We start from the raw sequence: 22,967 nt of genomic DNA, 5'->3' as shown, positions 1-22,967 counted from the left end.
AGCTACCAGGCCACAAAGTTTAGTCACAGCTTCAGAATCCTTTCAACAGAAGACTAAAAGTAATGGACTTTTGACTATAGGAGTTAGAATTCAACTTAGTCCATTACATAAGTTACCTCTGACACTCAGCCTACACTACTTGTTTGCAATGGTGTTATTCCCCAAAATTACTTGTACATGTATATCCTAAACAAATACTAGGTTATACATGGCTGCAATAATTGATAAACTGCCAATAAACAAGCGTAAACCTGATTCAACATTTAGATTATCTACATAGAATTCAGAACTGATAAAGTTACACGGGTAATTTTCAGAAATGCACAAGGGTGAGCTTCAAAGCAAAGATTGAGATAATGGTATCTACATATAAATCAGCTGTAAAAGATCTGTAATCAAACTAAATCTAATCTATACGATCTATCCAGTTAACCATACACAGATATCTACATTAGGGTGAGATGAATAGCTTTCTAGATCCTATGGAGTAGCATTGCACTGATTTTAACAGACGTTATGCATGTATATGCTTTACATATCTCACATGAAGAAACATCAACGTTAAGGTGACAATTTGCACAGATTGTGACCTTTAAATGGTGTTTGAAAAAACTGTGTGCTTTACAGTCTTAAATTACTTCGATTTTTTTAAATCAAAATTAATATGCAGGTTTAAATGTAGATTTAAAAAAGAAACAGACTATATTAAGGCAAATAATGATGAAAATTTGTTTATCTAGTGGTTTCGGATGAGGTAGTAGATGAGTATTCCATTTTAACATTACAACACCCGTTGGGTTCTAAATCTGGTTCATCTCCCAATTCTCATTGCTCGATGCATACTTTAACTGGCTAACATTTCTTTACAGCTATTATTGATTAGTATCTTTTACTAGACTAAATATCATATCTGAACTGCCTAAACTAGACTACTGAGAATCAGTGTTAGTAGAATTTGTAGTGGAATTGTTTCACTGCCCACATAGTGACTAATCAGAATGCATTCAGTCTCAGAATGATACTAACCAGTGGAAAAAGTCGGAACTCTAAATGTCCAGTCAGTTTCACCAAATGTCATATGAGGGTGAATTCTTGAGTCTTCTCGAAGATCCCACACCAACAATGAACCATCTATTGTTCCAGCAAAAACTAATGTTGCTCTACTGGGACTAAAGCAGCAACATAACACCTGTTGAGTAGGAAAAATATACATGGCTGATATTATGAAAAAGACTAATTTTTGATAAGCTTGAAATATGTTCTTCCTAGGCATGCCAAACCAGGGAAAAAAAAAAAAAAAAAACAAAAAAAACACAGATTTCAGGTGTTTGCTGCAGAAGGACAATTCACTCAAAAGAGTAGCAAGAAGTCCTGACAACATCTGATCCGTGAAATGGAGTCAACATTAAAACAACAACAAAAATAAAACTTTCTCTAAATTCTAGTGTTAGAGCATAAAATTGAATGAGGTTAGTACTCTGCGCACTAGGCTTAAATGTGTTTATAGAAGATGCCATATCTTGCAGCAAGACAAATATATATGTATGTGTATATACATGCATACACACACAAATAATAAATTAATTTACTCAATAATGGGTGACTACACAATGTAGTTAAGACATACCTCTGAGTCACATATTAAAACTTTCTGAGGGCTGGATGGCTGCCAGACATTCCAAACACATATGATGCTCTTTTTTTTCAGTAAAGCAACATCTGCTTTTTCAGGTAATCCATGAACAGAAAGTAGTGCCTGCCTCTGAACCTGAGACACATATAGGCAGGATATTTTCCGGTCTAAACCATTGAAAAAAATCAAGAAAACAAAGAAACAAATAAAAAAGTAAATTCATTGCAGATGAAAAACCATAATTAGCTGCTATAGCAACAACCAAAGAACCTAATACATAATTATGAAGAATATTTCTGTTAACAGTAGATTGCTTTTGAAGCTATACAAGAAAAGAGGAAGGACTGCAGAATGAATCCAACAAAATTAGAAGTAAAGTAGAAAGCAAAAAGGAATAGATTCAGGAAGTGAATAGTCTGATTATTCTGGGCATAAGCAAGCCAATTAAGAAGTCTGACCTGATGTCACTATATACACAGAAAATTAAGCTAAGTCTCCAATAGGAAACAGCACAGGCCAGACTTCTGGTTCATCTCATGTGTTCATGTTAGGATATGTATGTTTTCGTATTATAATAGATCTTCCTCACACAATTACAGATGTGTTATTTTTCGTTTCTCTTTTCATCTGAACTGCCACTGTTTATATGGGAAAGATACAGCTGCGGTTCAGATATATCAGGCGATATTCAAAGCCCCATTCAATGGCCTTGCTTTATTTGTAACTTTGGCCCTATTTTCAGCCCGAGAAACCTAGGTGATACTTTGTGGGATGGATCTTCAGCAACCAGGGCAAGAAAATATATGCAGGACACCCTGATATCATGCTAATCACTGGCTATACTTCTGATTCCACAGCACCTAGGATGCTCTGATGTAACCCATTTGAAACCATTCTGCACCGAGTTACAGCAAGATTAGAACAATTAAAACAGAAGTGAGCTTTATGACATATGTCACATATATATGACATAAAGTGAGCTTTATGTCATATACATATATATGTGCTGTTTGCAGTTCAGTTATGACATGTTAAGAGCATGGTACTTAGTGTAAGGAAGAGTTCACGCTATATACTAAAAGGTGTATAATAAAGTTCCCTTACCATGGAGGAATGGCTGGTTAGTATTTAACTGGAAACAGCTATCACTAATAGACAGACTGGTTTGTCGAGATCTTAGTTTCCACCTGGGTTGTGTTGCAACTTGATCTTCCTCTAGCAAAACAGCAATCACCTTTCAAACATAATTACATTTACAGAAGTAAAAGGGTCGTCTTATCTTTCAGCTTTGCTACTTCTAGCTTTCAAAAGTATGTGGATGAATTTAATAAACCTTTATCAACTTTTTTATTAATTTTATACTTTTGCAAATACAGCTTAACACAGACGTAAAAGTTGCATAGCTCTGGTTCCATGCCTTTGAAGAGATATAAATCTCACTGATAATGAGTATTATTTAAGTAATTTATTTAAATTAGTCAGAACAAGTACTGTGAGTGATCTATCACATGGTATAGTATACTTGCACACAACTCACAGAAGATATAAAGTACATAAGTGTACCTGGCCAGCAGACCGAAGGAAATTTGCTAATCTTTGTGAATCAATTTTAGGTGTTAGAGCTGCATTGGCTGACATCTCCTGGCTTTTTATGGGACCTAAGAAAAAACACAACAACAAAAAACAAACTTGAAGCTTGATTCAAAATGGAATCGATTAAGAAAACCATGAGAAAAATGTAATTTTTAAACAAGAGGAGAGGGGCAGGAATCAACCTCTCTTCAGCAATTACAGTACTGAATAACAAGTTCTGATGGGGAATCATACCCACTGCCAACAGAAACAGAAATTCAGGAGGAGGAAACTATTTCTGCCACTTATTCCCCACCCTATTCCACCAGGGGCTTCAGAGTGCCAAACTGCAAGTTGATACAACACAGCCTGCCATGATACAAATTCTGACATTAGGAGGATTCAAAAGAGAAAGCTTATGTGCATACATCCATAATTGACTAAGATTAAAACATTCTTTACCTCCAGATACAAGGGCACCTTCTCCTGGATGCTGTGTCCACTTCTCCAACGTCTCAACTTCCTCAGTCTGAACATCTCTCTCAAGATTGTCCTCATTACACTGAACATATGCCTAAAGTATAAAGACATAACAATATGGGTAAAGACAAAGTGATATGGGTAACACAGTGAAGAATGACAGCACGTAATCGAACAGAGTTTAAATACTTATTTTAAAATTGATGTGCTCAACCTCTTCTATTTGTAAATTCAGACCTAAGCATGCTGACACAGTGTGCATGCATGTGTATGCATTCTGTGAATGCGTATTGAGCCACATTTTGCACAAGAGTACTAGCCCTACTGAAAAAATACACAACTTCTCCCATTACATGTAAAGACAAAACCTAGAGTACCTGGGACAGTGAGCCACAAACATACAGAAACTTCTTTATAAAATGGGAAGGCAAACAAGAAATTCCTTTTCTAATACAGAAAGGAAATGGTGTATCTGGCCCAAAAAACTTTGATATTATTGCTTTATTGAAATGATTTCATATGAAACATAACTATTTATTAATAAGCTATCCTATTAGTTTAGTAGCTTTGTTTTGCAAAGAAAACTGTTTTCCAAAACAATAAAAAGCACTTATAGGATTTAAATATTACTATGTATGTTACTCACTTGTTTAGTGTTCATTTTACCATAATTTCTAATATACATGTCATATTCATTTACAGGAGGCAAATCCAATAATGAAAAAGTAACTGAGAAGTCCAGATCAATTAGTGGGAGAAGTTCTGCGATCCGTTTTCTGTAGAAAGCATTATAAGAAAGAAATACAAAGATAGTTAAGACCAAGTATGTTTTATTCCACAGGAAAAACAACTTGATATTGTACAGTACCACCTATTTAAAAATCCATTGATCTATCTGAAATACTATTGTTCCACTTGTATGGATGTGTGGATAATGAAAAAACAATCAATCTCCGTCACAATTTCCACAATAAATCATCAATTTTAATGTAATAAAACTGTTGAAGATAATATTTCAAGAGTTGAATTATAGATGTCTGTTTACAAGTTAATCCTGTGCTCTTGCCATAATACAGACATCTAGCCAATGCAGAAATTTTTCTTGACTTCTCTGTCTCTCTCTTCCACTTTCAGATTTTTCTAATACACTTAGTACAAATACAATCCAAACACAATTATGGGTCTGTACCAAATACATGTCTAAACAGTCTTTCAGATGCATATTTTAATTGCAATTTCTTCTCAGTAAGACAAGTCCTTAAAAAGGGAATAGACTAGAGCAACGTGAACTGGAATTGCTCCTCCAGTGGTTTAGGCTGGATTTCTCTGTGTACATACAGGAAATTTTCCCATCTCCTTTTTGCTACTAAACTATACATATTGCATTGTCTTATCCATGTTACTATTTTTACTTCTTCTTCACGCCATTCATACACTTCATATACTACTTTTTCACAACTATTGTGGGAACAGATTGCTGAGATATAATTCAGACTCATGCATGTTGCTTCCTAGTTACAAATCTTAATGACACATTCAGACAAATTTGTACATTAAAGGAATAAGCCTTATAATTATACTTACAAGTACAGAGTGCCACAGCTCATCTATGGGATCTTTTCAGTCTATTAATTGGTAGCAATGTATTAGCACAGTATTAAACTCCACAAACCCTTCACAAGCTATGTTGTTAGCATGTAGAGAAAGTTATATACATAGTTATCTAAGATAGGTTCTATACAGTGGTGCTCTATACATTTGTGTGAAAGGCATTTGAATCAGACTATGATTGGTGGATTCACTCTATTGAACTTCAGTAGTCCGAAGTTATTTATCTGAACTGCTTGCCCATATTTCCTCCACAATCAGGAGAGGGATTGACAAACATTTCAGAAGGCAATTCTTCACAGAGAGGTCTTACTGAATTTCGTAATCTTTCTCCATTATGTAAAGAGAAAGCCTAGCCAATGAACTCGCATAAAATCTAGGCATATAAATTTAAGCAAGATGATTTAGCTTAGACAATAACATTTCCCTTATGTGAAGATCAGCCACTGATGAACAGCCACAAAGCAATGAAATCTAGTATTAGCAATAACACTGAATGTTCTTGGTTTTATACATCCATTTGATTTAACTGAAAATCAGAGAGACATATGAAGCTCCATATAAATCAGGAACTCCTAGAAAGTTCCAGAAGAAACAGGCATCAATTTGTTTCTTTAAAACAGATATGTCATATAAGTCTGAAATCTAGATCAATTTTAAATCAGTAATAACATGTTTTTACACCAACTGGTGTTATCCCTAAAAGGGAATATGCTATTTTGGCAACAGTATATACCATATAGTATCTTGAATATTTCAAGAAATTATAGTTCTGCAGAGTCCCAAGAACAGCTAAAAGGCTTGCTCTTTAGTACTGCAAGTTGGTATCTAATTAAGTGACTGATGAAACATACAGAGAAATAACAATGCTGGCAACTCATTCTGTAATGAAATGCTACACAAACTAATACACAGATAAATTTCCATTGTAAAATGACATATAGAAAGCCTACTTAACTAATTACTTTTAGTTTGTAAAATTATATTTTGACTCTAAAACCCACAAGTTTGGAAACTTCATATATTTCAAATATGAAAAAATGACAAATCACATATTGAGATGACATTTTATATGGATTATTTAAAACACACTTACTTCTGCTTACTAGCCACACTTCTGCTACTTTGTCGCTGATTTGCCTTTTCAAAATCCATGAATATTCCACAAAACGAGTTTCTGGCAGGAGGATATTGCCCTTCTGTGATATTATAAAATGTTGTTAGTGTTATAATTCACACTTTACACTGCACTAAAATGTAAAGAAGCAAGTACAAAAAGCAACAGATTTATTACCACAAAGCTACCAAAAAATTTACTTTGCACATTACACAACCTCTAGCACACTATCAGTACAGTAAGCTTTTTAACTTTAGTGATGAGACAGTCTTTTTCCCTTATTTTGGTCCTTTAGCAGTCAATCAAGATGATTGACAATTGTAATTTTCATTTTTAGAAGACTTTGATGCAGAAAGTGACTCTTCCTTTCTTCTGTCATTAGCAGGTCCCTTGTTACCCTGTATACAGTAAAATGCCCTACGACCAATTTAAAAATTGTATTAAATTCACACACACTACACCAGGTGCATACTACACCTCAAGTCATCTCTACAGCTACCAGAGAACCTCATCAACAGAAATATAACTGATGACCTTGAATGAATAAGCAAAACATTGAAAACTGTTGTTTTAAAAGCAGCAGTTAATAGAGTAAGTCCAGTATCTGATGTTGTCTTGATTTTACTCGCTGTCCTGGCTAGATCGTAGCCAATTGACCTTAATATCTAACTTCCATCCAGGACTGATGATGTTTCACTACCTTTGAGGAAGATTGCTTTTATTAGGTAGCATTTTTAAAGTGCTCTTAACCTTCCAAAATTATTATTAGAGTGATCAATGAACATTTTGTCAAATAAATTTGTTGTGTAATTTACAGTACAGCAGTAAGTGCTATAGCTCAGAATATATATTCTCTCTATATATTCTAATATATTATTTATTAGAATTCTATACTGTTTATTAGATCTAGAGTTTCAACTCTGTTATTGATTCCACATGTTTATTAGAAAAATAATAAGAACAGAGAAATCTGCAAGAAGAAATCCATATTGCAAGAGTGGTTCTGACTTGCAATAACAACTTAACTGAATATGTATTAATGTTGTAAAAACTTAGAGAAACTCCATGCTATATTCTTCCATCACTGTGTTAGTTCTGCTTTACTATATGATAACTGGAGTACAAACCTAAGATTCTTTTTGCACAGTTTGTACTGCCATTCACATGAGTAGAGAGTGCAAAGGGGAACCAGAGATGCAATTCATTAAATAAACAGAATGGGCGCTCAGAGGTATCAGATCAACTGAATGTAAAACTGCAATTTCACAGTCACTTTTCAGAGAAAAACCCTGCATCTTAAAAGTAACATAAAACTACACATTTAAGTAGTAGATGTATTTTTCTCACTTTCACAACCAGAGCAGTGGCTTCAACCTTGCTTAAAAGAAGGCCAATTAACGTCACCAGAAGACCCAAACTGCCTAGCACTCCTCCAGTTTTTCAAAATCTAAACTCTCTCATTCTCCTTTTAACCAAAGTAAGACATATGAAATGTTAGTCTGTAAATTTTTATACTTCACATTTTAAACGATTAGTAATGCCTCTGAATCATTCTTTAGCAATGTGAAAAGTTACAGCACTTACCCACAAACCCAAGTGACTCATCCAAAGGACCAGATTTCTGCCTTTGAGCAGACTTCCAGAAGAAGGGGCGTGTTTACTCATAAGTTTTATATGTTACTCATACATTTAATAAAAAAAAAAAAAAAAAGACTGGTGCCTAGTCACATACCCATGATTGGTTCCTCTTTTTCATTTTTGATTTTCTTTGGCAGTGAAATAGAAATTCTATCATTTTCTGCATTAATTGCTCTTTGAATTTCTTCAATTTCTGATGTTTTGGAAAAAGGAATCTCTCCTAGTTTTTCTTTTGCATCTCTTTCTTCACCACTTTTGTCTTCTTCATCATCATCATCAAAATCATCTTCATAATCCTTTAGAAGTAATAGTACTAATAAACATGGATTGCAGATATTGTATTTTTCAGGATCTTTTTAACAAATCATGAAATGCACTAACAGTAAAACAAAATTATCATACAGATGGCTACAACCCTCTGACTGAAAGGCACTTGAAAATAACCATTTGATATAAAAACAATAACGTGTTGATTGTGTGGCAATTTTAACTGAGAAAAGAAAATCCCCCAATGTTGTCCTTCACTGCCCAAAATAGACATTTTTTTTTTTAGTATCCTAAAGTAGGAACTATATGTTCAGGTGAGTTATGTGTTCTTTAAAGAAAGAACATAATGGTGTTCAGCAGAATAAATGATTCAGAGACATATAAAGTTATTTGCTAGTTTAAATTCAAGTTGCCCTTCAACGGCACCCTCAAATTTACATAACTTCCATTCTACCTGCTTGCAAGTGCATGCTTAGACACATGCTTTAATAATTCTTTGGAGCACAGCTAAGACAATCCGTCTCATGCTGAAGTAAGCATCTCACAAATGATATGAAGAAGCCTAAAAGTGCTTTCTTCTCTCCACTGAATGTAAAGGGAATGTAATTAATGTCTCAATGGCAGACATCACACATAACCAAAGTGGAGATGAATTCTACTTTGGCTGAACAAAGATGACAATGTCATTGGTTCAGCTAGCAATGAAAGCTCACTCTGCAAACTCTTCTATCTCAACTTTAAAGTAAACAAAAGAGAGCTAAAAATGGGAATCCAATTAAACAAATTAGTGAAGGGATTGCCATGCATCAATACCTTTTCCAAAGTTTTTTTTTCAATGAAAAGTAATGAGGCTTTTTCTCTCTAATTAAATTGATAATTTGATGCCATTATTTAAAATATTCAGCATTTTTCACAGTAAACTATTTAAATAATTTAAATCCAGCAAGATAGAAAAAGAATTTTATGAAGACTTCAAAAAAAGAGAAAGTTCCCAACCTTCAATGAAATCTAAGTATATAGCAGAGAGTTTCAACATAACAGTGTATTTACATATTATTTAGTTAGACACATTAAGGTCACTGTTACCAGAATGTAAAACTAAAAACCATGCAACAACCTGTAGTTTTCATTTCTACTAATAAAATTAACCATTATTTTGATACCTAAGAATTATTTCAAAAAGGACAATTGTATGTTTTTACTTACTTCAAAATCATCTTCATAATTTTCTGAGAAGTTATCAAATCCTGTGTCTGATTTATAGATGTGTGTATCTTTAATTTCCTAAACAAAAGTAATAAATGAAACTGTTACATAATCTTATCAAGAATTAGTTTTTTAATCTCCTAAATCTTAGCATAAAGATAGACTAATAGTTGTTCTATTTCTGAAATATATTTCTACATTTTCACAAAAATATGCAACAAATTCAGTTTAGAAATACAAAAAAGCTGTATTAGTGATTATTACTGATGTAAAATAATAATTTAAGATGACAAAGGAGAACTCAGCTCTACATTGGGAGGAACAACTGCTTTTCCCACCTGTAATTTTATCAGAAAAGACACAAAAACTGATTTGTTGCCTATAAATTCAATAGTATACAGTAGCTTTCACGATAGTGTAACAGCAAAATAAGACTGTTGAATTTTTGAGGGGATTACACCAAAATATCTATCTCTACACCTAAATAATACCAAGGGACTCTATCTGATAATAAAAGAGTGCAGATGTTGGAACCAGGAAAACAGATACATGGATGCAATGAGAAAATAAGTTTTATACATAAATAAATTTGTTAACATTGAATTATCTACTACTATTTTCTTGCAATAAGATTTATGGCATCCCTGAAATAACTTCAAAGAAGCTGTCTTTCACTAACTTATTGATTAAAATAACATCAGGTAATTACCCTAACATGATCAAAAAATAAAGAGTTTAAACAATACACACCAATATATCAAATCCTTACTCAGCCTCTTCCTTCAGTAGTCTCTTCCAAGTAATAAATTAAATTATCTACATGCAAGGGATTTCAACAGACTTCAAAACAAAAACAAATGTGAGGTTTTATGAAAATTATCCAGAAGCACCTATTATTTCCTTCTTCATTTATAATCCAAGGATAACAGCTAGTTGTCAAACACCAAGTTAGGCACACATTTGATCCTTTCGTGACTGTTCAAGAGCTTTCTGTCTCAGATAATAGGCTTCATTCTAGAAATCCATTATCTTTCCAGTCCCTGCCAGGACCAGAAATTGGAAACTCATGAAATTCATTGTGGTTATTTCAGCAATTTGACTAGCTCAACACCTGCAATCCTATTCTATCAACTGCAACTACAGCATGATCATAGCCATCTACTTTTCACAGAATGTAGTGCCTTCCTCTCCTAAGCAACAGAGACATTATGCAAGTATAAGCAGCTAACACGGATATCTTGTTTTTCAGAGTCTGATATCAGACTCCTAGCACTACAGTACTTCAGTCATTCTGGTTGCCACTTTGAGTCATTTCCCAGATCAGTCTTGGGATCAAGAATAGATTGTATTTGTCAGGTTGACCATCTGGGCAAAACTGGCTGAAATTGGGCAAGATTTCCCCAATTACTTCTGCCTGTAAGGTTGCAGGTACCCAGCAGTAACTAGCTTATATGGAAATGTTTTTTTTTTTCCTTACTCACTCTAGTGAAAATAAACGTAGTAATACACATATAAATGTATCTATATTCTTTGTTACACTAACATCTCTGAATCTTTGTATACAGAGCTTTCATTTTTATTAACGCATATGTTTATAACACTGCATCTTTTGCACATGTAGTTTTTAAATAGCAGAAACCTCCAACTGTCAGTAGTTGTCAAAATATTACTGTCCTCCTAAGAACCTCTTAAGTTCTCATAGGAAATCAGAATCACCCTACCACAGCTAGTTCCTACTTTAAAAGGCCTGTGGAGAATATACTGTCAACACAAAGCAAGATGAGAAAGACAAGCTGGACTACCTAAATGACTCTGGCATTTGGAGTAACAAATAGTTAAAAAAAAAAAAAAAAAAAAAAAAAAAAAAAAAAAAAAAAAAAGCGCAAACCCATAGAATTTGACAATTATTCCTTTTGAGTTAGCTCCCAAGTAAGCATCTCATCCTCCTGGTTTGCCTCCCATTGGCAATGAAGAAACAGAAGTTAACGGAAAAGAAATCCAAACTCCTTATTTTTCCCCACAAATTACAGAGGCAATTTAGGGAAATTTAGGTTCTCAGCAGACAACTCATGCCTAAAGGTGAGCTGAATCTGGACCTCAGCTGTTGGAAGCAACAGAGGAAGAGAACAGTTTGAATGTATTAGTCACCACAGGGATAAGAGCCAAGCCATTCAAATTAAGTCAAAGAATACATTGGAAGGCTTCTTTTAGGAACATGTAAGTATTTATGTCACGTACAATATTACGTGAAGCACCGATGAAAAGTCAGAGTTCAAGTCTGGCCACCCATATTCAAGAAAAATCAATGCAAACTGAAATACAGAGCTGCTAGGATGATGAAAGGAATGAAGAATTTGGCTTGTAAAGGTCAGCAAAATTAAGTCAGAGAAAGAACGAACTTGCTTCCTACAAACTCATAGGGGAAGAAAACCCTAAAAAAGTATTTGAACTAATGTTAGTCCTAAAGCAATAATAATAGAAACGTATTGGAAATTAGAAGGAAAGAATAACAGAGGTCTTAGGTCAGCCTTGAAATAGACATATTCATGGCATAAAAGCTAATAGAAGTTAGTATGTTTTTGCAAGATATATGGCTGAAAGATATATGAAAGATAACTTTATGCCCATAGCACAGAAAAGCATGTCTTCAGTCGGTACTAATGCATTTTCTCAGATCAGGACCACAATCCTACAACATTCCAAGAGAATTTGGCTTCTTGAGGATGGTTACAAACAGTTTGAAATACATATTTATTTATTTTTTTTTTATGATAAAGTTAGGTTGTATCTGCACAGACTAGTTCAAATTAACCCAAATCTATACAGCTTGACTTCTACACTTGCTGAAAACCTAGGTAAGTAACAATTTTTAAAAACTGTCCATTTATAAAAATACTTTCCTCTCTCTTATGGCAACCGTTTTTAAGTAACAGATACAAACTACATTGCTAACTGCATTTTATTTGGCTTGCACTACATTTTATTTGCCTATGTCTGCTGTTTATAAAAACAAATGATATAATATAGGTATGTGTACATCTTTTATATTACTTATGTCTAAACTTTTCCCACCTACTGAGAATTACTTTTCATGCGTAGAAGATACTGACATAAAGTTGAGTAGATAGCTACCTTTAATGCTTGGCAAATTTATACAGAATACATCTGTTTTCTAATGCTGTATCCATAAAGAGAGACTAATAAATATCTGAAGATCAATCAATATACATAAACATTATTTTATCATATATCATATGATAATACTTATTGTAACTGTCATTAATTGCAAGAAAATCACAACATTCTAAGATCCAAAATCAAATAGTTTTACCTCTTGCCTTGTGTCCCTTCTCTCTTTTTCACTGATTTTTTCTTTATCTTTTGCAGTCCTATTGGAAAAGATAATGTAAATTTCATTTGTTAACTCAGAAGAAAGCACTGGGGTTATTTTGTTTGCTTTCTTTAAGAAAAAATTGCTGTTTTTTCCACAAAATAAAAAAAATGAAAAATTCAAAAAAAAATATTTCTACAAATAATTTTTATAGATCTGTTTATGATATAAAATGATAATGAAAAAGCAAGTGATTAATCAGCCAAGAATCGAAATAAAAACTTGTTTACTTGTTTAAGTGTAACGCCTATAATTGCATCAATACAAAATAAAAATTAAAGAGAAAAAAATGTGAAACCTACACATCATTGAGTTTTATTAATATCTGCAGCCAACTGTAGATCAAGATCAGACTGGTGTAATATGCTCTAAAGTTGTAAATCAGACTGACATTCAAACCTGATGTTTCATTGAGGGGTTTTATTTATGAGGACAACACAATCAGGGCCAGAGAGGAGGAGTAGATCAGCAACCACCTCTGCTCTGTAGCGATTTGTTTGATTATTTCAGAAGCTGAGTATCAGACTTCAAGAAGGGAGCGTTCTGAGTTCTTAAGTGAGTGAGAGGTCATCTATACTGGTGTTTGGACAGATGATTGAACATGAAAAAGCAACAATAAAAATTTGCTGGATACTGAACTGGGAGTTAGGGACATTCCTATATGCTATAATACCATTCAGAAATAGGTAACTCCTTTTTACCAGCTATGCACAGCCAAAGTCTACCCCACAGCACCCCATCAGCAACAGCTGCAAAATACAACCTTCTGTAGTCTGTGCTGCTTGACACAGCTGAGTGCTGCTGCTAGGAAGCATCCCAACACAGAGGGTTTATTTCGGTTTTCTTTTCACAGGAATATACTTCCACAGTGTAAACTGACTAACACTGAAGTGATTTGTCCCATTCTTAAGAAACTGTAATTATACTTAGCCAACAGCAGGAGGGACTTCACTGTCTCTGTCAGTGTCCCCAGACACCAGCATGGCTGTCTTCTATTGAGCTAGGAAGCTAAACTAGGATTCAGGAACAAGAATTGTGACTGATGAAATACCCAGAGAGTTATACTTCAGAAAGGTGTATAGGAATTTCACAAGGCCGAAACATTAAAGAATGCAAAGAGAACTAGGATGTATAGAAAACATCAAAAAGAGATTTTCCATTTGCTAATAAATAAAAAAAAGGAAACATTACCCTAAAATTTACTCTTCCTAATCAGGACAACCTCAACCTTCCCCTTTTACAACAACTAGATATCATCCAGTGGAGCAGCTAAGTAGAGATATTCAAATTGAAATAAACAGTTGAAGAGGGTCCTACACAGCTTGTCATGAACCATACATTTGTCCGCATGACTGCATAATGAATTTCACGTGGTAGAGCACTGCATTTCTATCTCCCAAACTAAGTGCCTATATAAACATACCTGTAGTTTGCAAGAACTGCACAATATCTAATACTACCCTGGTGTAGAAAAAAAATTAAATGGAATAAAAATATACACATTTTTAAATAAATCATCTTGGAGGAAAAGCCCTAGACATTATGAGGTTAGTATGAGATATTATGAGTTCATGCTTAATGTTTCGGTTGTGACTGTATCTTAGTAGATGCCATACAATACACATTTATTTTAAATCTCTGAATTTACCTTACATGCTGATGGCTCATTTTTTCTTTTTGTTGATTCTCCTCCTCTTTTTTGTAGTCACTGTTCTGTAAAAGAAGTCACACATTCACAATTTTTATAGGATATCTTCATGTCACTGTATTAGTAACAATGGCTAAAGAATGCTCTGGGCCCACTGTAAAGTGCTTGTCCACACATGAATTGTTAGCCCAGTTATTGGTCCAGTTTTGCCACAGGCCAAATTTCCTAAGCATTTTCCTAAACAATCCCCAGATGTGGCTGAAAAACTGGTAGGGACTAGGGGCTATCCTCTATAGGCATCTGAATGTGGCCAGACTCCTTCAAAGAATGGTATTTCAACAGTAGAGACTGCAAAAATTCACATCTGTTGGACCCAGGGACAAAGATCAGTCTCATGCACTTTTAATTCGCAGCATATGACTTGCCTCTTAAACTTTGTTATGATGGATTTGTCTATGTTTGGAAATGTACTAACCAGGTGATTCAAAATAAAAGTTGCTTTTAACAGAGAAAGGAACTTTGAAAGAGAAGAATCAGCAAAGGTGACTATTATTGTAACAGTTACTTGAGTAAATTTCCAAGGAAGTCAATTTCCAAGGAAGTCAATCCCCAAGCAAGCTGCGGATAGACTTTTGAATTCTGCTGAAGAAAGTCAGTTACAGGAACTACTTGTGGTGGGTCCCTACATTGAAAATGCCTAGTATTTTCACTAGAACATACATTTCTGACCTTTTCTTTGAGAAACAGGTACATACTCTTTAACAAGCAGAAGAAACTACCCTAGACCACCTGAATGGTTCTTTGTGCTATAAAACTCATCTCAGATTTTTAAGAGTTAAAAATTGCTACAGATTTCCTCTCTCATTCTAGTACAATGAGAACTTACAGAAAACAGTAACATTTCCAAGTTTCTGATTAAATCTCTACGATACATTGTAATGCTCTGTATTTATATATAAAATATATTTAATGGCTTCAGAAGTCAAGACAACAAACAAATATAAAGGGCTCTATACTGATGTGCCTAATTGTGAGTTAGACGTACGTGTTCCCTTTATAAGAAGCATCAAAATAGCCTTTAAAAAAATCCTTATTTTTTTCAGACAGTCACTACATTTTAACGGACCTTTAGCCTAATCTCTACTTCACAGTGTTAATGAAAATTTTCAAAGTCATAGCAATCAAGAATTTTATGAAAAAATAAACTTCTAACATACACAAGTTTCCCATTTAGATTTCACGGGTGGAATCAGCTCTGGTTTAGGACACTTAAATGCATATGTAGTATGTTCACCTACAACCTTAGCCTCAAATTTCAGAAAATGTTGACATATGATCCTAGTGTTTTCATAAATAACAATATATCAGCAATTAGAGTGATAAGTTAATGTATTTTAGCGTTAAAAAACTAACCCTAAGATCATGCTTCTTTCTTTCATTTTCTCCACTTTTTACTCTTTTATTAGCTTCTGTTGGATGTCGTCTGTCTCCATGGGAAGATCCTTCTTTAGATCCTTTTGACTTGTGCTTTTCTTCCTCTTCCTTGTCATAAGGTTTATGACTTCTCTCTTTTGAAAGCCTCTCTTTTCCTGACCTAAAAGAATGTCCTTGTTTTTCCCTGTATCTCCTCTTTTCTTCTTTATCCAGCTCTTGATCTTTCTGCAACTTGTGTCCCCGTTCACCTTCTTCAACTCCAATTGCTAAAAATTTGTCAATGCCCTTTTTGGTATTGTTATCCTGCAATGAGAAAAACAACATTAAAGAGTTAGAAAGTTCTACAAGACTGTTTTATTTTACAAATCCATCATCTTAATGGTCAAAAATAGACAGATTTGTTAAATACCAAATCTCTTTCTGACAGCGCGGATCTTCCAGCCAAATTTTTTATCAAATATAATAGCGAAGCAACTAACAACTTATCACATCACTTGAGATTCTGAATAATTCTTCAGAAACACTGCTTAGTCGGCTACAGAAAAGTCTTTGGATTATGTAATCTTTACACACTAATTTAATTCTTTATTTACTAGGTGATCTATCATAAAATGGGATGCATACTTACCAATATCCTTGTAATATATATAGCAGAAGGAAAAATTTGATGAAGCTGTACAAAAATAAAGCTGTTTGCTACCCAAATTTCATTTTACTTTTTTTTTTTATTATTTTTTTTTTAAAAAAAAAAGGTAGTAAATATTTCCTTAAATCAGAATGGTTCAGATATATTTTGTTATGTATTTTGTACACTTGTGAGAACCTTACTATATATGGCAATCTTGAATTTCTAGGCTGGGGTCTGATTTCTTCATTATTTTGCAATTTTATCTTATTTCATTACAAAACACTTCATTCCTTTCTCTTTCTTTACCTTCTTTCCTGTATGTCTTCTTTCTCGCTCTTCATCTCTTATTTTCTCCTCTTCTGAAAAATATATGTAAAAATTAATGAGCAGACTTTATTATATTCAAACTCTGTATGTAATTAGCTCCAGACTAGAAAAGAGCATTTCAGGGATATTGATTTCTAAAACATAATAGCTTTCTATAATAACAGATTGTTCATTTGAAATTCTCTCTCCAAAACTGGTTATTCCTGTTTCCTTCCTGGTGAACCCATCTGCTTTAAATTGTCTTTTGTAATGGTAAGAGAAATGACACATGCTACTAACTTCAGCAATAACCCTGCAACTTTGGGATTCAAACTGATCACTCAGTAGACAATGCCTGGGCAGGAAGGTACTTATTCTTTTCAAGTCAACTGACCAACAATAGCAGTGAAATTCACTATCTCTTCAAAGGAAAAGAAACCAACATCAAAATTCAAAAAAGCACCAAAATAAAACTAAGTTATGAGAGGATTCTGTAAAGATTTATATTTCAGTAGTTACTCCAACGTGCCTGTGTTCATCCTCTCTGTACAGCTGCACAGTACTTCTACCTAAATATCAAATATTTCAAAGTAAAAGAGCAACACAAAGCAACATACCCAAACGATGTCTGCTTTTTTCTCTTTTTCTATAATGTTCTTTCTCTCTTCCTTCAGATGGTTTCAGATTATTTTGCAGGTCTGTTTGCTTTATCTCATGTATTTTATGCTTTTTATCACGTTCTCTATCACTCTCCCTGTCTTTATCTTTCGGTACACTGTATCTTTCCTTATCCAAACTTGGCTCTCGAAGCTTATCTCGGTGTCTCTCTCTGTCACGTTCTCTGTGATGTTCTTTTCCCCTTTCTCTCTCTCTCATTTTATCTTTGTCTCTTTCAACAGATTTAAATCTCTCTCTCTCTCTTGTTCTTTCCTTGCTCTTCCCTCTGTCTTTGCGTTCATCTTTATGAGTGCCTGTGTCATCAACAGCCTTCTCTTTCTGCAGTTTCTTTTCTCTGTGCTTTTTGTCTTCATTTTGACCCTCCAGTTGTGATGCCTGGAGTACAAATAACAATAATAATAATATATCAATTAATTTAGCAATCTATTTAGATATAATATATACACGTGAAAAAAAAAAAAATCAATTTCTGGGTTGCTAACTGAATTTAATTTCCTTACCTGTATTAAAATGCTGATATATCTCTAGGCTTACTTTGTATGTAAAATTGTAAAACACCATGTCTGTAATTCATTGTAAAGAGAACTAGTAAGTGAGATTCATAAGCTGCATTTTCAATGTCTGTGGAAATAATTTGGTAAAACAAATAGTGTAGAACTGTGCATCCCGCTTAGAGTTAGGTCAAAAAATTACTATCTTAAAGCTGTTAGCTCATGTAGACAGAAACTATGCCATCTTGTAAAATACGTAACAGAAATAAAGAGCAATGATAGATAACTGGGCATCCCATAACTGCCTTTAGAATAGAAGATTTGCTTTTACTTGAAGAGAAGGCAAAATACAGCATATAAAAGTTGTGAAAGAAAATTTTTGGCCTAGATCCCATGATGATGCTACTATTCCTATCTTTGTTTTTATTTTTAACATTATAACAGATCATATTTGAACCTTCTTGAATCAAGTACCAAAACTCCCACTAGTTTCACTACATCCACGATTTCAGCTATTTATTTAATGCAGAACAAACAGAACTTTCTTTGATTGCAGTCAATGAGTACACTGAATTAAACTTTATCCATCTGTTTCACAGAAATGAAAGCCCAACCACACTACTTCTGTTGGAACCAAACCATTTTGTCTCAAATTTGTTTGCTTTACCCTATCTGGAAGTAGAAGAAATGTTACTGAGTATCTAAAAAGTACAAAGTACTTATACTGTAGCACTGGCATTGAAGCAATGGGGAGCTTTGAAATGTAATTGGCAGAAAGCTAGGTGGACAAGATGAACAAGTAGGGTATCTTTTATCAAAGAATTAATGAGGATCTGCACAAGACAGAAAGAAATATATGTATTGTAAAACACCTCTTAAAAAATGCAGCACAGAATGAATATGAATGGTGTTACTAACTGGTGACTGAATGCGTATTTGGCCAAACGTCTTTGGAGAAAGTGATTAACCAGTTTAAAAACACATGACAAACATAATAGATAATGACAGCAATTACAATATATAATATGCGTGTAGGAAACTGAGTAAGTACAGCTTAGATTTGGGCAGTGGGCAAGTCAGATACCACTGTTTTATCTGGCCACTCTTTCTGCGAAGAAATGTCTCCTCATTTCCAACCTGAACCTCCCTTGGCACAACTTGAGGTCATTCCCTCTAGTCCTATCACCAGTTACCTGTGAGAAGAGGCCAACCCCCAGCTCCCCACAGCTTCCTTTCAGGTAGTTGTAGAGAACAATGAGGTCTCCCCTGAGCCTCCTCTTCCCCAACCTAAACAATCCCAGTTCCCTCAGCTGCTCCTCACAGGACTTGTGCTCCAGGCCCTTCACCAGCTTCGTAGCCCTTCTCGAGGGCCTCGATGGCCTCTTGTAGTGAGGGGCCCAAAGCTGAACACAGCACTCGAGGTGCAGCCTCACCAGAGCACAGTATAGGGGGAAAATCAACTCCCTGGTCCTGCTGGCCACATTATATCTGACACAAGCCAGGATGCCATTCTTGGCCACCTGGGCACCCTGCCAGCTCATGTTCATGCGAGCATCAGTCAGCACTCCCAGATCCTTTCCCTCTGCACAGATTTCCAGCCACTCTGCCCCAAGCCTGTAGCACTGCAAGGTGTTGTTGTGGCCAAAGTGCAGGACCCGGCCCTTAGCCATGTTGAACCTCAGCCCATTGGCCTCTGCCCACTGACCCAACCTGTCCAGGTCCCTCTGCAGGGCCTCTCTACCCTCCAGCAGATTGACACTTATCCCCAACTTGGAGTCATCTGCAAACTTACTGAGGATACACTCAATTCCCTCATCCAAATCATCAATAAAGATATTAAAGAGGATGGACAAGGCATAGTGTCTAGTGGAACAAGTCTTCATGTTTGCTAATCTTCTCTGTTTAGATTGTCAATAAATGACAGTTGTGCCAAGGGAGATTTAGGTTGGAAATTAGGAGACATTTCTTCTCAGAAAGAGTAGATAGGCATTAAAATGGGTTGGCCAGGGAGGTGGTGGCATCACAGTCCCTGGGGGTGATCAAGGAAAGGTTGGGCATGGTGCTTAGGGACATGGTTTAGTGGGTGACATTGGTAGTAGGGTGATGGTTGGACCAGATGATCTTGGAGGTCTTTTCCAGCCTTAATGATTCTGTGATTTCTGTAAGGTAACTTAGCATCAAAAATAATAAAAATAAAATAAAATTACCCTAAGATGTTTCTTAAGTTCTTCTGATTTCCAAGTATCTTCTTTGGTTCTTCTCTAGAACAGAAAAGACAGCAAAAGGCAGTAATCAATTTGCAGTGAAAAATCATTTAACAAAGAATATTTTTTCAAAGGAAAGGATCAAGCTATATATGGCAAGTAGTACAGTACCCTATATAAAATCCCAAACATATAATGCATGATTGTTATTTTTTTTAAGGTACATATCAGAAAACAAAGTAAGAATGTTAATGATGCTAATAGCCTAAAAAGAGCATAGTCAGTAGATATTAGATAAGGCAGCTTGAGATTTATTTTTAAAACAGACCAAAAAAAAATGTAGCCAACATTTAGACTTGATTTTCCAGTGCCCAAAAAGGTACATCTGCCACTTTTCTGAGGTCAACAATTTTCATCTCACTACCACCACCAGAATATGATGCTTTTTATATATGATGATTTCCCACTTCATTCTTTGCTTTTGCAGAAGACTAACAAATAGAGGGACCCTTTTTAAAGTTTGAAGAAATGTAATACCTTTGAGAGCACTGTCCCTCCATCAGTAAGTACAAAAGTGTCAGAGGAATTGCTGTACGTATAGAAATAAATGTTTAGGACAAACTTTAAAAGGATTTATCTAAATTGCTCACCTGGCTACTAATTTAAAAGTCCCCATACGCTCATTTAAATCCAAAATAAGATTAGTTATTTAAGCCACACTGAGGTTTAACTCAATTCATGCACCTGAGAACACAGAGAGCTCGTTAGTGCCACAATTTACTGAACTCAAGAAGTTCTATGAAACAATCTGACTTTTAAACACCTGTCCCCTAAACTAAAGATCAAGCCTTATGAAGTCAGCAAACTAAGCATCCTCACTACCTCAGAGAACATCTTTAAGACACCAAGAGGGGGCTCTTCACTCATAACCTAGAAAAACTGGAGTTTTTCAGAACTTATTCTTACATTCTGTTTAAAATGTTATTCTTATCGTTGTTAAGAATGTATGATTCTATGATTCTAAAGAAAAAGAAACAAAAGCAGTATGATATATTTCTGCAGTCTTAAAGCCAGAGAAAAGTACTTAATTCTTCACATATAAATACTTCTTTCTCTCATTTCCAATATGAGTTAACTATCTGAGAGCTCTCAAAATGGTAAACAGCATGAGTGAGAGCCTTGATTTGACAGAACAGAAAAAACAGAAGGAGGCTTTCTCAAACAGTGTGGCTGTACAAATGCCTCTGGATCTTTGGCGGTCTTAAAAACATGCCAACACACCTGAAAAAAAACCTAGATCAAAGTTTAGCATTCCACCACAATTCACTAACCCATCTCTTTTCAATAAAGAGGTTTGTGATGCACCACAGGTAGTGAAACGGTGTCAAAATGAAAGCCTTTAGAGTGCTTCAAGCCTTTAGACTTCAGTGTAATGAAGTGCCACAAACCTTGCCATGCTTTTTTTCACGGTGCTTTGTTCTGTGTGCTCACTAAATAATTAACTGTAAAATCCACACTGAAAATAATAGTAACAACAAAAGTGATTTTCTAAATTACTTTTTCTAAAAATTATACCACGATTTATATATATATATTTCAATTTTGCAAAAACGCTCATGATTTTTCCAAAAAAGTTATGTGATACCCTTGCTTTTCCAAGTGAAGATGTAACATAATTGCACACTGATACATTGTAGAAGTTGTTTGGTTTTCCCTTTGTTTTGGAGCTCTATGAACTTTTCACAACACAGCAGCACCATGCAAATGTTACGTGGGTCCCTAAAGCACCAAACCTCATCAGTTACAGAAGTAGCAGCTATCCAAGATCTGAATCAGGAACAGCTTCGGGTGTTTTCATCAACAACCAGATCCCTTCAGCAGGGAGGTCTGTGCCTGATGCAGCCACCCCAACGAAAAGAGTTATTCCCCTAATGGAATAACCCTTATTCCTCAGGGGATGCAAGGAATAACGGCCTCCTCACGCCACGTAGGTGACAGTTTCATCGTTGCGGTGACAAAACCGGGAGACTTGAGCCCCAGGGCAGCAGCAGCTGAGGCCGCCAGCTGGCTGCACCCCTTCACCCCCAGGGCCGAGCCGGACGAGGAACGGCCTCGACCAGCAGCGGAGGATCCCGGCTGCCGCCCCCGCCTCCTCCCCTCAGGCTGCGGGCCCTCCTGAGGGGCACGGGGGCGAGGCGGTCCCCTCACGCCGCACCCGCAGCCCCGCTGGCCGGCCGCTCACCTTATCGCCCTCCATGGCAAGGGGGAGCCGCGTCCCACCGCCACCGGGAGGGCACGAAACGGCGGCGGGAGGGCGTCCGGGCTCGCCTAGCGACCGGCGGCGGTGGGCCGGGCGGGGAGGGAGCGGGGAGCCCGCCCCGGAGCGGGCGGTGCTGCGGCCGCACGGCGTGAAGGGAAGGGGAGGGCGGTGTAAAATGGCGGTCGGTTCGCCCCTCAGCCTCGGCGTGAGGAGAAACGGCGGCGCCGCAGCAGCACGTGTAAAGAGCTGCAAATGTAAAATGATAATAATCGTATAAATAGCATCAGAGCTGGTTTCTGCAGCAGGGAGCAAAGGACGGCCTGCGGGGAAGGCGGGCGCTGCTTGCACGGCGAATATTTGTACTCTGTCAGCGTGCTGCGCGATTTACGGGGGTTAACTAAAAACT

The 22,967-nt window shown here is 35.8% G+C and overlaps 1 protein-coding gene across 2 annotated transcripts in view; it reads right to left on the bottom strand.

Annotated features, from left to right (window-relative positions):
* Positions 1-22,644, bottom strand: part of WDR60 (WD repeat domain 60) — a 31,145-nt gene extending 8,501 nt beyond the window's left edge. Inside the window, exons 1-16 of one of the 2 annotated variants that reach the window (XM_032182760.1) lie at positions 22,544-22,644; positions 20,305-20,358; positions 17,546-17,981; positions 16,929-16,981; positions 15,974-16,297; positions 14,561-14,625; positions 12,853-12,910; positions 9,522-9,599; positions 8,143-8,344; positions 6,390-6,492; positions 4,332-4,461; positions 3,668-3,779; positions 3,197-3,291; positions 2,738-2,867; positions 1,628-1,800; positions 1,027-1,189 (exon numbers count right to left, since the gene is read on the bottom strand). In XM_032182760.1, coding sequence (XP_032038651.1) covers positions 1,027-1,189; positions 1,628-1,800; positions 2,738-2,867; positions 3,197-3,291; positions 3,668-3,779; positions 4,332-4,461; positions 6,390-6,492; positions 8,143-8,344; positions 9,522-9,599; positions 12,853-12,910; positions 14,561-14,625; positions 15,974-16,297; positions 16,929-16,981; positions 17,546-17,981; positions 20,305-20,358; positions 22,544-22,558 — 2,191 coding nt within the window. In that variant the 5' untranslated portion in view covers positions 22,559-22,644. Of the gene's footprint in view, positions 1-1,026; positions 1,190-1,627; positions 1,801-2,737; positions 2,868-3,196; positions 3,292-3,667; positions 3,780-4,331; positions 4,462-5,269; positions 5,385-6,389; positions 6,493-8,142; positions 8,345-9,521; positions 9,600-12,852; positions 12,911-14,560; positions 14,626-15,973; positions 16,298-16,928; positions 16,982-17,545; positions 17,982-20,304; positions 20,359-22,543 lie in introns of those variants that run through there. The other variant, XM_032182759.1, reaches the window with a different exon arrangement.
* Between the last annotated feature and the right edge of the window lie 323 nt (positions 22,645-22,967).

Source organism: Aythya fuligula, chromosome 2, assembly GCF_009819795.1.
Source record: "Aythya fuligula isolate bAytFul2 chromosome 2, bAytFul2.pri, whole genome shotgun sequence".
Lineage (NCBI taxonomy): Eukaryota > Metazoa > Chordata > Aves > Anseriformes > Anatidae > Aythya > Aythya fuligula.
This window is presented reverse-complemented; position numbering and strand designations above follow the sequence as displayed.